General features: G+C 44.2%; 1 protein-coding gene across 5 annotated transcripts in view; it reads left to right on the top strand.

Annotated features, from left to right (window-relative positions):
- The window catches only part of pikfyve (phosphoinositide kinase, FYVE finger containing), a 163,411-nt gene that overhangs the window by 84,316 nt on the left and 65,312 nt on the right, over positions 1-13,783 (top strand). For all 5 annotated transcript variants that reach the window (XM_039755300.1, XM_039755302.1, XM_039755298.1 and 2 more), the window contains exons 25-26: positions 4,746-4,859; positions 12,275-12,383. In XM_039755300.1, coding sequence (XP_039611234.1) covers positions 4,746-4,859; positions 12,275-12,383 — 223 coding nt within the window. The remainder of the gene's footprint in view (positions 1-4,745; positions 4,860-12,274; positions 12,384-13,783) is intronic.

The following is a 13,783-nucleotide window of genomic DNA, read 5'->3' as shown; positions in this document are numbered from 1 at the left end:
CTAGAAAAACGCAGTTGTCTTTGTTTTCTTGTTGATTCCTGTCAGCAAACTTGGATGACTAGGAAGTCCCTGACGCTGACCTTTATATGCACCGTCACTGACAACACGACGTCATACTTCATACATCTTCTACATTGCGCAATGCAGTAGCAACCACCAGCAAATGTTCCACAAAATGGCGGCTTGTGGAAGGCCGGAGCCTGACCTGGCAGTGAATCCCCTGTAATGTTATGAGTACACATATGGACCCACTGGAGCAGGACGATTAACAGGGAGAAGTCTCAACAAAGGCACAGAGAGAGCAACAAGCTCTACACAGACAGCGGCCAGACGTGGGATTCAAACCCCGGATGCTGCAATCATGGAACAGTAATGCTGACCTCTGCCCCATGATGCCATCCAGCACCCCGGCTTTGAATTCCACGCCTGGTTTTTGTCAGTGTGGACTTTGCATGTTCTCCGTGTTCCTTCATGGGTTTTCCTTCCTTCCTAAATTTCCAGACATATTCTATGATTTGTGGACTGGCAACCCATTTAATGCTGAGTCCTGCCTTTGGCCCGGGGCTGCTAGAGGAGGCAGTGGTCCCCAGTAGCTGAAGAATGTCCTGTTCTACTGATCCCAAAGGTGGCATTTAACTGCCTGTAGGCTAATCGGAGCACCACTCCATTTTCTGTATGTCCACTCCTAGCACCTCATCACAAACGACACACAGCTTAGTCTTTCCTGCACTCGTTAACAAATAAATGTGCAATTTGGATTTGGCCCCTTGAAACCCGCTACTGAAAATCTACATTTTGTTCTAAAGGCAAAGAGAAAGGTGCAAGAATTTCTAAATCTAGCCATTGAAAAATGAGTAGACAAGATGGAGGAAAAAAAATGCTTGTTTGGTGGGGTCAGATGGCATCCTATGGGGGTCATACTGATTAGTGCTGCTGCTCAGCTGACCCCGCGTCCAGCACGGACTTCAGTGGGGTGTTTGTGTGTTACGCCCGCCTGCGTCCACCTGGGGTGTTCCTTCCTAACTCTGAAGTGACTCAGTGTGTGTGTGTGTGTGTGTGTGTGTGTGTGTGTGTGTGTGTGTGTGTGTGTGTGTGTGTGTGTCCCGCGTTAGACTGGTGCTCTGCCCTGGGCTATTCCCCACTCCGGGAGCCTAGATTAGAGTCCACAGGTTTGAGAATCTGTGAATGGACGTATTTCTGAATACGATTTCTGAATCTGCAAGCGCGAGACTTCATTTAAGTCACAAGACCATAGGACTTGATTGTGGCAGAATATTTTCTGGTTCACTGCGTCCACGGCGTGGGTTGTCGAGGTGAAGGATGAGGGAGTTTTTAGAAGGTGCCCTTAAAAATGCTAATTTGCGTGAAGTTTGGAGCGGTGTGCCGCTCGTGTGAAAAGGCTGACATTTGAGAACATAAGAGGGTCTTTCATCTCGGGCAGACTCCTACAACTCTTCACAGAGGCCGCTCTGCATGCTTAAGTGGGGAAGTGCGCTGCAAACGTGGAGCCGCATTTCAATGAGCCCAGAAGTCGGTTCACGTTGGGGCTGGCAGAGTGCATGTGGCACTTGAAAATAATCGATAAGTTAAACAGGACTCTTTGTTCCATTAAGAGAACAAAGCTGTTTGCTCATTTAGAGCACAGCGCGTAATTGAAAATTGCAGGACTGTTGTGTTTTCCGTTAATCGTGTCAGGCTTGTCGTTTTAATTTAAGACTCATGCAAAGACCAAACAAGGACAAAAATTCTGTTGGAACACAGCAGGCTTCGTTTACGTTGACACGTTTTCATTTAAACACAGCAGATGTCCAGCCACACTTATCGTCTTCATGTCATTTATTACAAGTATCTCTGCCCATGCTGACACGACGGAAAACACACGTAGCAGAGACGTCCGCCTACACTGGACATACGCACATCGGTGGGGATAGAAAGAGGAAGAGTCCTCCACGCTAGACATTCATTTACACAGAGAAAACAACAACGGTGAATACGGAAAAGAAAAAAGTAGAGGTGTACAGGTCAGCAACACAACAAGTGCCGCGGAAAGCAACTCCTCCACGTCTGTCATGTTGGACTTTGGTTTAGAAGGGTGAACAATCGGGCAGTGAGACGTTGTAAAGCAGGATCCAATCGGGGAAGAGCCACGTAATAAGCATGAACCAATCAGAGCGCAGTAATTCTGCCTGTTTTGGTTCATCCACACTGCAGCGCACAGCATTTTTAGCATAGACATATACAGATAGACGTCGCATTCACTGTGTTGCCCAGTCGACACGCTACGTCAGCACGTCCGCCATATTGCGAGTGGCAAATGTGCCATTTACACTAATACAGATAGACGTGGAAATCGGGTTTTCTGATGAAAAAACAATAATGTTTAAAACAGTATTGTTTACATACAACAGATTTTGGCGAATTGTTTACATGCAATTATTTATATCCATTTATACACTAATAATGGCAATTATTATTATTATTAAATAATTCCTCCCATATAAGTAACATTTCTCAGACTGCCATCTTCAATCTCCAAAACATTTCTAGACTTCTTCCTGTTCTTACACAACACGGTATTGAAGTATCGGTTAATGCCCGAGTCACCTCACGTATAGATTACTGTAATGCTGTTCTATCTGCCATCCCACAAAAACGTATCCATCCCTTACAACTTCTTGAAAATTCTGCTGCCAGGATGATAACCTGCTGCTCTAAATCCACTGAACACATCACACCGACTCTCTCTCGACGTCACTGGCTCCCTGTTCACTACTGAATACGATCCACAATCCCGCTCTGAACATGTAAAGATCTCCACACCTCACTGATCTCCTCCAGACTGGCACTCCTCTCGCTCACTCAGATCCTCGACTTTCTGTCCCACACGTCAGACTCAGTGCTATGGGAGTCGAGCGTCTCTCCTGGTGCTCCTCAACTCAGGAATTCTCTTCCCTCTCATATCCGTCATCTCGATTCAATAACACATTTTAAAACTGTCCTCAACACTTATGTTTTCAAACTGGCGTACCAAGTGTGAATTCTCCACTGTTGCTGCCAGTTATCTTTGTTGTTTGCTAATTATTGCTTTTTGATTTATCGTTCTCTTGTTTTAATTTTACTAATGATGTTTCATTTTATTGAAAGGTGACCTTGAGTGCTAAGATTATAAAACGGGATTTTCAAATGGCCAAATATAACCAAAACAATCGCTCAGCCTTACCTATGAAATGTCATCCCCCGGGATCAGGTTTGGAGCGTCCAGCGGTTTGTACAATCCCAAGATCCCAAACAGCACATTATTCATTACTTCACTCCACAGCAGTGACACTCGCAATATGGCGGTGATGTTGACGTCCGATGCTGCTGGTCATGCGGCGTCTAGTAATTCTATGTCTATGGTTTTTAGGATGTGGACCGCTCTGGAGAGACTTATTAAAAGACTCGAGTGTTAAAGATGGCAGGGTAGTGTGGACGAGAGGCGAAGACTGAGAGTAATGTCTGCGTTTTTAAACAATGGCGGAGTGTCGGGATGCAGTCGTAGAGTGACAGTAAACGGATTTCTTCAGCCCATTTCTTTGAATGAAACGATGAAGACAAAATTCAGATATCTGCACAAAGAACTTTAAACTTGGACAGTGGAAGACGGAGGAGTTTACACGTTCATAGCAGGGCTGGATTGGCACTAAAATTTTGACCTCATCGATACCAGCCGTAATCGAAACATATCTGAAGCAAAGGACTCCAAAATCACCCGTCTTACTCCGGCCTCTCTGAGGCCCCGTCACACCGCGTCCCCCTTGAGGCCCGCTAAGTCCCAGTTGCGTCAAAGTAACGGGAGAGGGGTTGTGCCCCCTTGTGGGGGTTGATTTGTTTCAAACCGAGTTTTGTTAAACTTGACTTGCTTCTATGGAATGTTTCATGATTTTGATAAAATGTTAAAAAAAAAAAAAATAAAAAAAATCTGATCACATCGAAATGCACAACGGGTGTCGAGGAAGGGAGAGAAGGCTGTGGGGGGATTGAGAGGAAACCTGATGTTTTCTTCTGGTACCGAAAATCCTGAAATGCTGGACTGTACTATTTTAAAATGGTTTTTTTTTTGGTCCTTTTTCAGTACTGGTGTACCGCGCCACCCCAGCTCCTGACATATCTGGTTTTTGATTTTGCTCCCATTTTCCTCTCATAACTCAGCAGACTTGTGTCGTTGGTTAATTAGCCCCACACATTGGCTTCTCGTCCAGATTTGGTTCTTGCCTCGTGTCCAGTGTTTCCTGCGTAACCCTAAAACTGAACAAACTGGCGACGAGTACCGGACGGCTGTTAAGGGAACACTCCTCCTGAAAATGACAATTAACTCTCCTTCAGCTCCACTACCGGAGAAGGTTGTCCTGCAATCCCGAGTTTCTCTGCTGTTTCCTTAGAGAGGAGGAACAGCAGAGTTGGGGGCCATCATCCTCTTCATCAAAGACCCACAGTCTGTGTGGAGTTTATTCTCCAATAACTTTGATTGTTTTCCTCCCACATCCAAAAAGACGTGTTATGTCGGGTTAACTGGAGGTACTAAATCGGCCCAGTGTGAGGGTACGTGCTTGACTGAATCCTGGTGTCTTGCTGCTCTGAATCCACTGCTGCTGGGGAAGGCTCCGGCTGCTCCTCAATTCTGAATTAAGTTAATTAGGTTTGAGATTAATGGCGGCTGTTTGCATCGGTGCGATTGTAACTTTTTCTTGGCTTTTGTCTTGCAGTTTCACTCCCATTAGGCTCCTTGAAGTTTGCCTACCAGCACCTAAAATTTACATTAAACATCAAACTCCCTCAAGGATGTGCCTGATCCAGGATCTTAAAGATCTTTCACAAAAGTAAGTGCAGTGGTAAATCATTAAATCAGCTCCTCTCTGTCATTTTCAAAGTAAGCTGGAATTTTTCAAAAGAGCCGCACACTTAATAAGACAAGAATGGTTTGTCTCTTGACTGTGGGCGTAAATTAAAAAATTCATTATAGCTCCTCAGCCTGCAGCGCAGTGTTGGCCCGGCTTCTTGTTTCACAGTGCGCTGCCTTGCCCTGAGCGGAAAAGTCGAGCTGTTATCTCGTACCCTGCGTCTCCTTTATTCTTTGGTCTTAGAACTTGAATTAAGGTGGTTTTTGGGCGGTGGGAGAAATACCTGCTGGCAGGGGTTCTTAACCTGAGGTCCGTGGACCCCTAGGGGGCCCATGGATGGGTTTCAGGGGGTCCATGAGGGTCAGATAAAGATGAACATTTATATTCACTATACAGCCCGGTACTGTTGCTTTTTCTCACGTGTTACGTCTCTCGCTGTTATTTTTCATTCAAGTATTTATCTCACCTAAGCTTAAGGCCGGGTTTGTACTTCAGGCGACGTGACGCCTGCTCTAGCGGACGCTCCTGCTACACAAGCGTTGGACTGTTTATACTTACATGTGTACTTTACCTAAATCTGGAAGATTCCAACAGGTAGCAGTGCGAGATATCATCACGGTGAGAAAAAGTTGGGCTTCTCTGTGTTGTGTATTACCTGAAACATCCATTAAATTCTGAGGACACCTTACCGCAATTTCTCTGAAAAGAATGGATGTTTAACGATTACATCCATTAATCCGGGGATGCACCCCTTCAAGATTCAAGAGTACTTCTTGTCATTTCATCCATATACAGTAGTGCAGCATACAGTGAAATGAAACAACGTTCCTCCAGGACCACGGTGCTACATGGAACACAGGACAACGGAGAATCCACGACACATAACATAAAGACACGTAATATATAACAAGGTGCATGTGAGACAAATGTGCAAACCAACCCTGCAGAGCAGAACACATCTGTCAGATATCAGATCGGTCCACGAGTGTTCAGGAATCTGACTGCTTGGGGGAAAAAACTGTTCCACATTCTGGTGGCGATGGCCCGAATGCTTCGGTACCTTATTTCCCAATGGCAGGAGTGTGCAGGGTGTGTTGGGTCATTCACACTGCTGCTGGCTTTGTGGATGCAGCGTTTGGTGTAAATGTCCATGATGGAAGGATGAGAGACACAGATGATCTTCTCAGCTGTCTTCACTATCTGTTGTAGGGCTTTACGATCCCTGACCATACAATTTCCAAAGCAGACAGCGATGCAGTTGCTCAGGATGCTCTCTTTGGTTCCTCTGTAGAATGTTGTTAGAGTAGCTAGTGGAAGATGGGCTTTCCTCAGTCTGTGCTGGGCTTTCGTGGCTAAAGACCTGCTGTTGTAGGACCAGGTGAGGCTCTCTGCCAGGTGGACACCCAGGAATTTGGTGCATGTTCGGTGGCAGATGGTCACTCTTAGTCTTCCTAAAGTCAACAATCATCTCCTTTTGTTTTGTCTACATCCAGAGACAGGTTATTGGCTTTACACCAGTCCGTTAACCGCTGCACCTCCTCTCTGTATGCTGACTCATTGTTGTTGCTGGTGAGACCCACCAAGGTCGTGTCATCGGCGAATTGTATGATGTGATTCGAGCTGTGCGTTGCTGCACAGTCATGAGTCAGCTGTGTGAACAGTAATGGACTGAGCACCCAGCCTTGAGGGGCTCCAGTGCTCAGTGTGGTGCTTCTGGAGATGTTGTTTCCAATCCTGACTGACTGAGGTCTCTCAGTCAGGAAGTCCAGAATCCAGTTACAGAGGGAGGTGTTCAGCCCCAGCAGGCTCAGCTTTTCCATCAGCTGCTGAGGAATGATTGTGTTGAATGCTGAGCTGAAGTCGATAAACAACAATTCTAACGTACTGTATGTGTCCTTATTGTCCAGATGAGCGAGTGGTGGCTATTGCATCATTTGTTGAACGGTTCCGGTGATAAGCAAACTGCAGGGGGTCCAGTGAGGGGGGCAGCAGGGTTTTGATGTGCCTCGTGACAAGCTTCTCAAAGCACTTCATGATAATGGAAGTGAGTGCAACAGGACGGTAGTCATTCAGGTTGGATACTTGTGACTTTTATTTTGGCTAGCAATCCAGCTAGCATCGGGCACGAGGCAGAAACGATCCCCTGGATGGGGCACCAGCTCATCGCAAGATAAATGCAAGGGCACACACATACACTCTGGTGTCATTTAAGTGTCACCAAATCCCCAACACGTCATGTCTTTGGAAGGAAACCGGAGCCCACTGTGGAACCCCACCAAGAAAACATGCAAACTCCAGACAGGGGACACCAGGGACGGGACCCCCTGCGAGACAGCAGTGCTACTGCCATTAATTATCCAACCTGCTATATCCTAACTACAGGGTCACGTCCCACCCTCCCAACTCTACTCAAGCACCTAACCTCACCCTACATGCTGCCATTCAACCACATCGGCTCACTTTCTGTTCTGTCATTTAAGTATCGGGTCTCACCCTCCCTGCTGCTGCCCTTTACAACAAGCTGCCACTTTAGCTTCACGTCCCACCCATTCCATTACCACTCATGCACCCTGCCCTGCCTCCTGCCACTTAAACCTCTAGCCCTGCCCTGCCATGCCCTAGCTGCCCAGTTGCCCTGCCTGTTTAGAGCTGTCTGCCAGCTGCTTCTATATTTTCTCACAACCCCCAGTAACAAGCAATTGGTAACACCATAACATATTTTTTAATATAATATTTGTTTTTCAATGATTCCCCCCAACAATTCAAACTTCCATGTCACCCAAAGCCCTAATTGTTCATTTTTAATGCTAGATTTTGTTAAGGAGTGAGAAATTAGTTAAGCAAAAGATTGATAAATTAAATACACAACTAATACATAATAAGTGCTTTTTGATCACAATTTTATTACAGTATGGGTTTTGCATTTCATCTATGAAATATTCAAATTCTAAACTCTTTATCAATGCTTATTTCAGTGTATTTTCCTTAATGTTAAATGCCTTATATTGGTAAAATGAAGTGTTGTCTACTTAAAGTCATAAAATGGGCTTATCAGCAAGGTGATTTTGGGGAGACGAGTCATTTCTTTCTGCAAATATAGTTTGATAAGCAATGGCCGCCTCACTCTCTGCAGTTAAATACATCAGAAAAGGCTGCAGCATCCTCAGCAACTGCACACAAATGAAACTTTACGTTTTTGTTTTTTTTAAGTGTATGTATTTTTTCCAAGTATGGAGCTGTGTGGTGTTGTTTGCAGATGATACCAAGATAGGAGGATTAGCAGATCATTTGGAATCCGTTATATCATCACAGAAGGACTTGGATAGCAGACAGGCTTGGGCAGATTTGTGGCAGCAGATGAAATTTAATGTCCGGAAATGTAAAGAATTACACATAGGAAGTCAAAATGTGAGGTCTCAATACACAATGGGGGTCGGAAAATCGAGAGTCCACCTTATGAGAAGGATTTAGGAGTCGTAGTGGACTCTAAGCTATCGACTTCCAGATAGTGTTTAGAAGCCATTAAGAAGGCTACCAGAGTGTCAGGTTATATAGCGCCTTGACGTGTGGAGTACAAATCACAGGAGGTCCTGCTCAGGCTTTATAACACACTGGTGAGGCCTCATCTGGAGTCATGTGTGTAGTTTGGGTCTCCAGGCCAAAGGGAAAGGGGAAATTTCACACAAACATTGGGAAGTTTTTCTTTACACAAAGAACGATAGACACTTGGAATAAGCGACCAAGTCGTGTGGTAGACAGTAAGACGTTAGGGACTTTCAAAACTCGACTTGATGTTTTATTGAAAGAAATAAGTGGAGAGGACTGGCGAGCTGTGTAGGGCTGAATGGCCTGATCTCGTCTCGATTGTTCTAATCTTCTAATGTTGGAGCTACAGAGTCACATCATCTGCAGTCTTAGTCATTGTCATCTGGTACTGAAACGCTGGGCAAATGAAAGTTGTTCCCTCCGTCTTGGTATCTGAGTGAAATTCACATAAGGTATGTGACTGATGGATGTCCTTCAAGAAAAGAGCACACCTGTGTTTTACTCTTTTAGCAGTTGTAGTATCAATACTGTCACATGTGCCAGGAACTGTGAAAGTTTTACTCCTGTGTCTGACCAACATGCAACTGTTTGCCGCTCTCTGGTACCACGATGAGTAAGAATGCATTGTGCCTTTCTTATTCATCTGTCTGTCTATTACATAGTGCCTACCTGTGTATTATATAGCGCCCTTCATGTCTGTCTGTCTGTCTGTCTATTGCAGTCGTTCCCAAACTCGATCCTGGGGATTCACTGTGGCTGCAGGTTTTTGTTCCTGTCAGATTCACAATCAGTGATAATAATTGTTCTCCATTTATTAACTGCTCTTTTTTCTCTTCTTATTCTGTGTTCAGAAAAGCACAGCAGTATGATTTGTACATTTATAAGAGATTTAGAATCACAAATCGTAATGGCTACACAACTTAGTCAGAGCATCTTCAAATTGGAAGGTCTTGTAGGGAGTCCCCGATATGCAGTGTTAGTACGTACCAAAAGTGGTCCGAGGGAAGGACGACCAGTGAGCCGGTGACTGGGTCATGGGCGCACAAGGAGTGGGAAGTGAAGGCTTAGCCGTCTGGTCCGATCCCACAGAAGAGTTACTGGAGCATAAATGGCTGAGAAACTTCATGCTGAAAATGAGAGAAAGTCATCAGAACACACAGTGCATTGCAGCTTGCTGCACAGCCGCAGAACAGTCAGGGTGCCCATCCTGACCCCTGTGTACCACCGAAAGCACCTTCAGTGGACATGTGGGCATCAGAAATGGACCATGGAGCAATGGAAGAAGGTGGTCTGGTCTGATTAATCGAATTACTTTTAGGTCATGTGGACGGTTGGGTGTGCGTGTGTCGTTTACCCGGGGCAGAGATGGCAGCAGGAATGCCCTATGGGAAGAAGGCAAGTTGGTGGACACAGCGTGATGCTCTGGGAAACAATCTGTTGGGAAACCTTGGGTCCTGACATTCATGCAGATGTTCCGAGGGACATCAAAAAGTTTCTGCACTTTTATATTTTCGTTGGAAACGGTGAAGGTTAGGAGGAGTAATAATTGGTCGTGTCTGAGAGTGTCATGTGACTAGGAAGATGCATCGCAAAGGAAGGTGACGATGTAGAAAAGTGATGTAACTTGTTTTTGAAATTCTTAATAAATAGAGTTATAAAAAAGTGCGGAAACTTTGTGAACATCCCTCGTACTTCGACATGTACCACCTACCTAAAGATGATTACAGACCATGTGCACCCCTTCATGGCAATGGCATTCCCTGACGGCAGTGGCCTTTTTCAGCAGGAAAGAGTTGAAGACGTTGACGTGTTCTCCAAATTCCAGAGACCTCAATCCAATCAAACATCTGTGGGGTGTCCTGGGAAAACAAATCTGATCCATGGAGACCCCACCACACAACTTACGGGACTTAAAGGATATGCTGCTGAGGTCTTGGCACCAGACACCCCAGGACACCTTCAGAGGTCTTGTGGAGGGGCAGGTGCCACGATGCCAGGCAGGTGGTCTTAATGGTGGGTCTGTATTTTGCCTCCACTGTATATTATGGTATGTCTGTATTTAGGACGTTTGAGCCCCGTAACCCTGTAGTTAGGATATAGCGGGTTGGATAATTGATAGATGGATGGAGTCTTATTGTAAAAGTAGAGCTCATTGTAAACCGTGCTTCGAGATTTTTCAGAAAAGGATATCAGAAGATTTGAGGTAAAGTTGTTATACTCGCTGTTCATGGCGTCAGAGCGTAGTCACGTGTTGCATTCTGATTGGCAGACGCAAGTAAGAATTTCACTTTACTCTGCACATGTGTCAATACAAACACAATATACGCCTAGAAATAATTCATGAGAGATGCTTTATCCCTCTATTATAAAAAAAAAAAATCCTGGAGAGAAACACTTGGGCGTCGAGATGTGATTTTCACGTGAAGATCACGGAAGACACTTAAAAGAAACTGCGAGATGAAAGAGATTGGCCATGGAGCGTCTCACGGGGACCTTAAACATGAGACTTTGTGCCAAGAGATTGTGACCCAGGACCGTCTCACGATGACGTAGAACATGAGATTCTTGCAAGACACATCCTACTTACATCCAAATAAGACACACACACAGATCCAGGGCTCTCAGCACATAAGGACAATACGTTATAAATGAAACGTAGACGACTAAGCGAAGAAGAAAGCAGCGCGGAGAAAAGAGACTCTAAAGCGTTGGATAGACAAAAAAAAAGAATAATCGAGGTGCAAATTCAGAAAATAAGGAAATTAATTATCAGCCCGGAACAAGTGGAACTGAAATAAAGCAGGTCCAATCGGGCTCAGAAATAAAAGACGAAGAGTAAAAGACAAAGTAGAACTTCATAAAGACGTTCACAAAAGTTGGCGCTAAACACGTGCAGAGCAGGTTAGAGATTATGAAAGCAGTGGAATTCAAAAGACTCAAAAAAAAAATGTTGGCGCGATACACATGTGGAGAAAGAATATGAAAATAGGAAAATTAGAAAGTATAAAAAAAAGAAAGTAAAGATTGCAGAAAAGGGAAAATAATTACCACGGACCAGGTGTCATTGAAACAAAAGCAGGATAAAGCGAGGTCAGAAATAAAAGACAAAGAGTAGAAAACAAAGTAAAACGTCATAAAGAGGTTAAAAAACAAGGAGGCCGAACACCAGCAGAGCAAAATACAGAATATGAAAGCAGAAAAAAACGACAAAACAAAAAGTAAAGATCGCATTAGCGCAAAGAAAGAGAAATTATTACTCGGAGAAATAACGAAAAGGCGAATAGAGATCGAATATATGGACACAGGTGATATGTCAGAAGTATGTCAATATTGCGAGGCTTTGAAGTTTAAGTCAGAGAATTTCACAAACTGAGTTTATCTCGCATACATTTATTGGTTACTTTGCAAAAAAAATGATTAACTGCTGATGATGAAGATCGCTTTGTCTGCGCTGAAATTCCAAACAGCGAAACTCATCCTGAATTACGGTACAAAGTCATTAAACACGCGTCTCACTGATCTCATTTAAAAGATTCAGCACGTTGGGACTCCAAAGATTCCAACTATTGTTTTTACAGAAGTTCTGAAATAAAAGTGAAACTAATGAAATAGCAACAATTCAAAGAAAAAAAAATCTTACAAGTGTGTATCCTGAAAACCAAACACGGGGGTTAGCGAGCGAAGCCCCCTAGATTTTTACATGATTTAAATATAGACAAGCGTGGGGTGAAGGTCTGATTTTAAACAGCAACTGCCAAAGAGATGTGTAGAGTGCGTGACTTTCTGAGCTGGCTGTCTCTGATTAAAGTGCTGCATGTACTAATTCTAAAATATTTCCCATTAATCAGGGTGTCCCAAGTGTACCTGGCCATCGATGAACGCCTCACCTCACTTAAGACTGATACTTTCAGCAAAACAAGAGAAGAAAAAATGGAGGACCTCTTTGCACAGAAAGAGGTAATTGAGATTTTAATTATAAAATGAATTCTAAAATGACTAGTTTCTGTTTACAGCGCATTATTGCAGTTTATGATGCTTTGTAATATTTCTTCCATTAATTACTTATATTCTAATCTTTAGCCACCAGCAGCTTTAAGACTATAAATTGTGTAATTTTTGACCAAGCAGACAGTTTTTTGATTGATTCTGATATTTGCCCAGGGTGTCCTGTAAGCAGCTGAAGCAGCAAAGGAGGGTTGTTGTAATAAGGAGACCAGCACATGGCGAGAAGAGGTGGGTGAGGCCTCTCAAATACTCCACAGAGCAGGTCAGGACCTTCACCAGCCTGCCCAGATAAGCTTCCTCCCAAGTCAGCCAGCTTCCAACTGCTACCTGTAGGCTTTGGCCTACAGAGGCCTAAACATGGCGGGCTGGCTTTAGAAGTTAGAATTATTCTTTAAGAGTTTAAAATGCACAAAGAGAGAAGAACTGTCTTCAATTGGCAAGTCCAAAAACAAGAACCTTTATTACAGAAAATTATTTAAAGAAGCACAAAATAAGGATGTGCCTGAAAAGGCAACCAGGTCCAAATCTGCAAGTTAAACTCCAAATCTGAGGAACAGAGCAAAAGATCCACAAAGCCAGAGAATCGAAGGAATACTAACAGACTTAACTTTAAAAAGACACTCCATGGACAAGGCGTCTAACCCAGCAGAATATAAAGGAGTAGGGAGGGACCTTTAGGTGTGACGACATGGTGGGCTGCCCCTTTGTGTTCAGGAGGGTGGCAGTTCATTCAAACACCGGCAGAACATTCAAAGGTACAACACAGGATAATACATCAGCCTAACAGAAATTACACAGAAACATCCATCCATCCATTATCCAACCCGCTATATCCTAACTACAGGGTCACGGGGGTCTGCTGGAGCCAATCCCAGCCAACACAGGGCGCAAGGCAGGAAACAAACCCCAGGCAGGGTGCCAGCCCACCACAGGGCACACACTAGGGACAATTTAGGACCTCCAATGCACCTAACCTGCATGTCTTTGGACTGTGGGAGGAAACCCACGCAGACACGGAGAGAACATGCAAACTCCACACAGGGAGGACCTGGAAAGCGAACCCAGACGGGTCTCCTAACTGCGAGGCAGCAGCGCTACCATTGACACAGAAACATGCAAAATAATAATTTAAAAATAAGAAAAGCAAGAGATAATGTGCACAAGCGCAGGCTGTAAGACACCAGCGGGCCGGTGACGTGTGTGGTGTTAGGATTCACTTGTTGTTGTAATTCTTTCACGACTTGAGGTATTTTTTTTGAGATTTTGGTTTCCCGTTTGCTTTCTGCCTTGCTTATGATTTCAAACTTGCTCTTTGATTTTTTCATTATGCTTTTGGCATTTTGTTGATGGGA

This window comes from Polypterus senegalus, chromosome 6 (assembly GCF_016835505.1).
Source record: "Polypterus senegalus isolate Bchr_013 chromosome 6, ASM1683550v1, whole genome shotgun sequence".
NCBI lineage: Eukaryota > Metazoa > Chordata > Cladistia > Polypteriformes > Polypteridae > Polypterus > Polypterus senegalus.
This window is presented reverse-complemented; position numbering and strand designations above follow the sequence as displayed.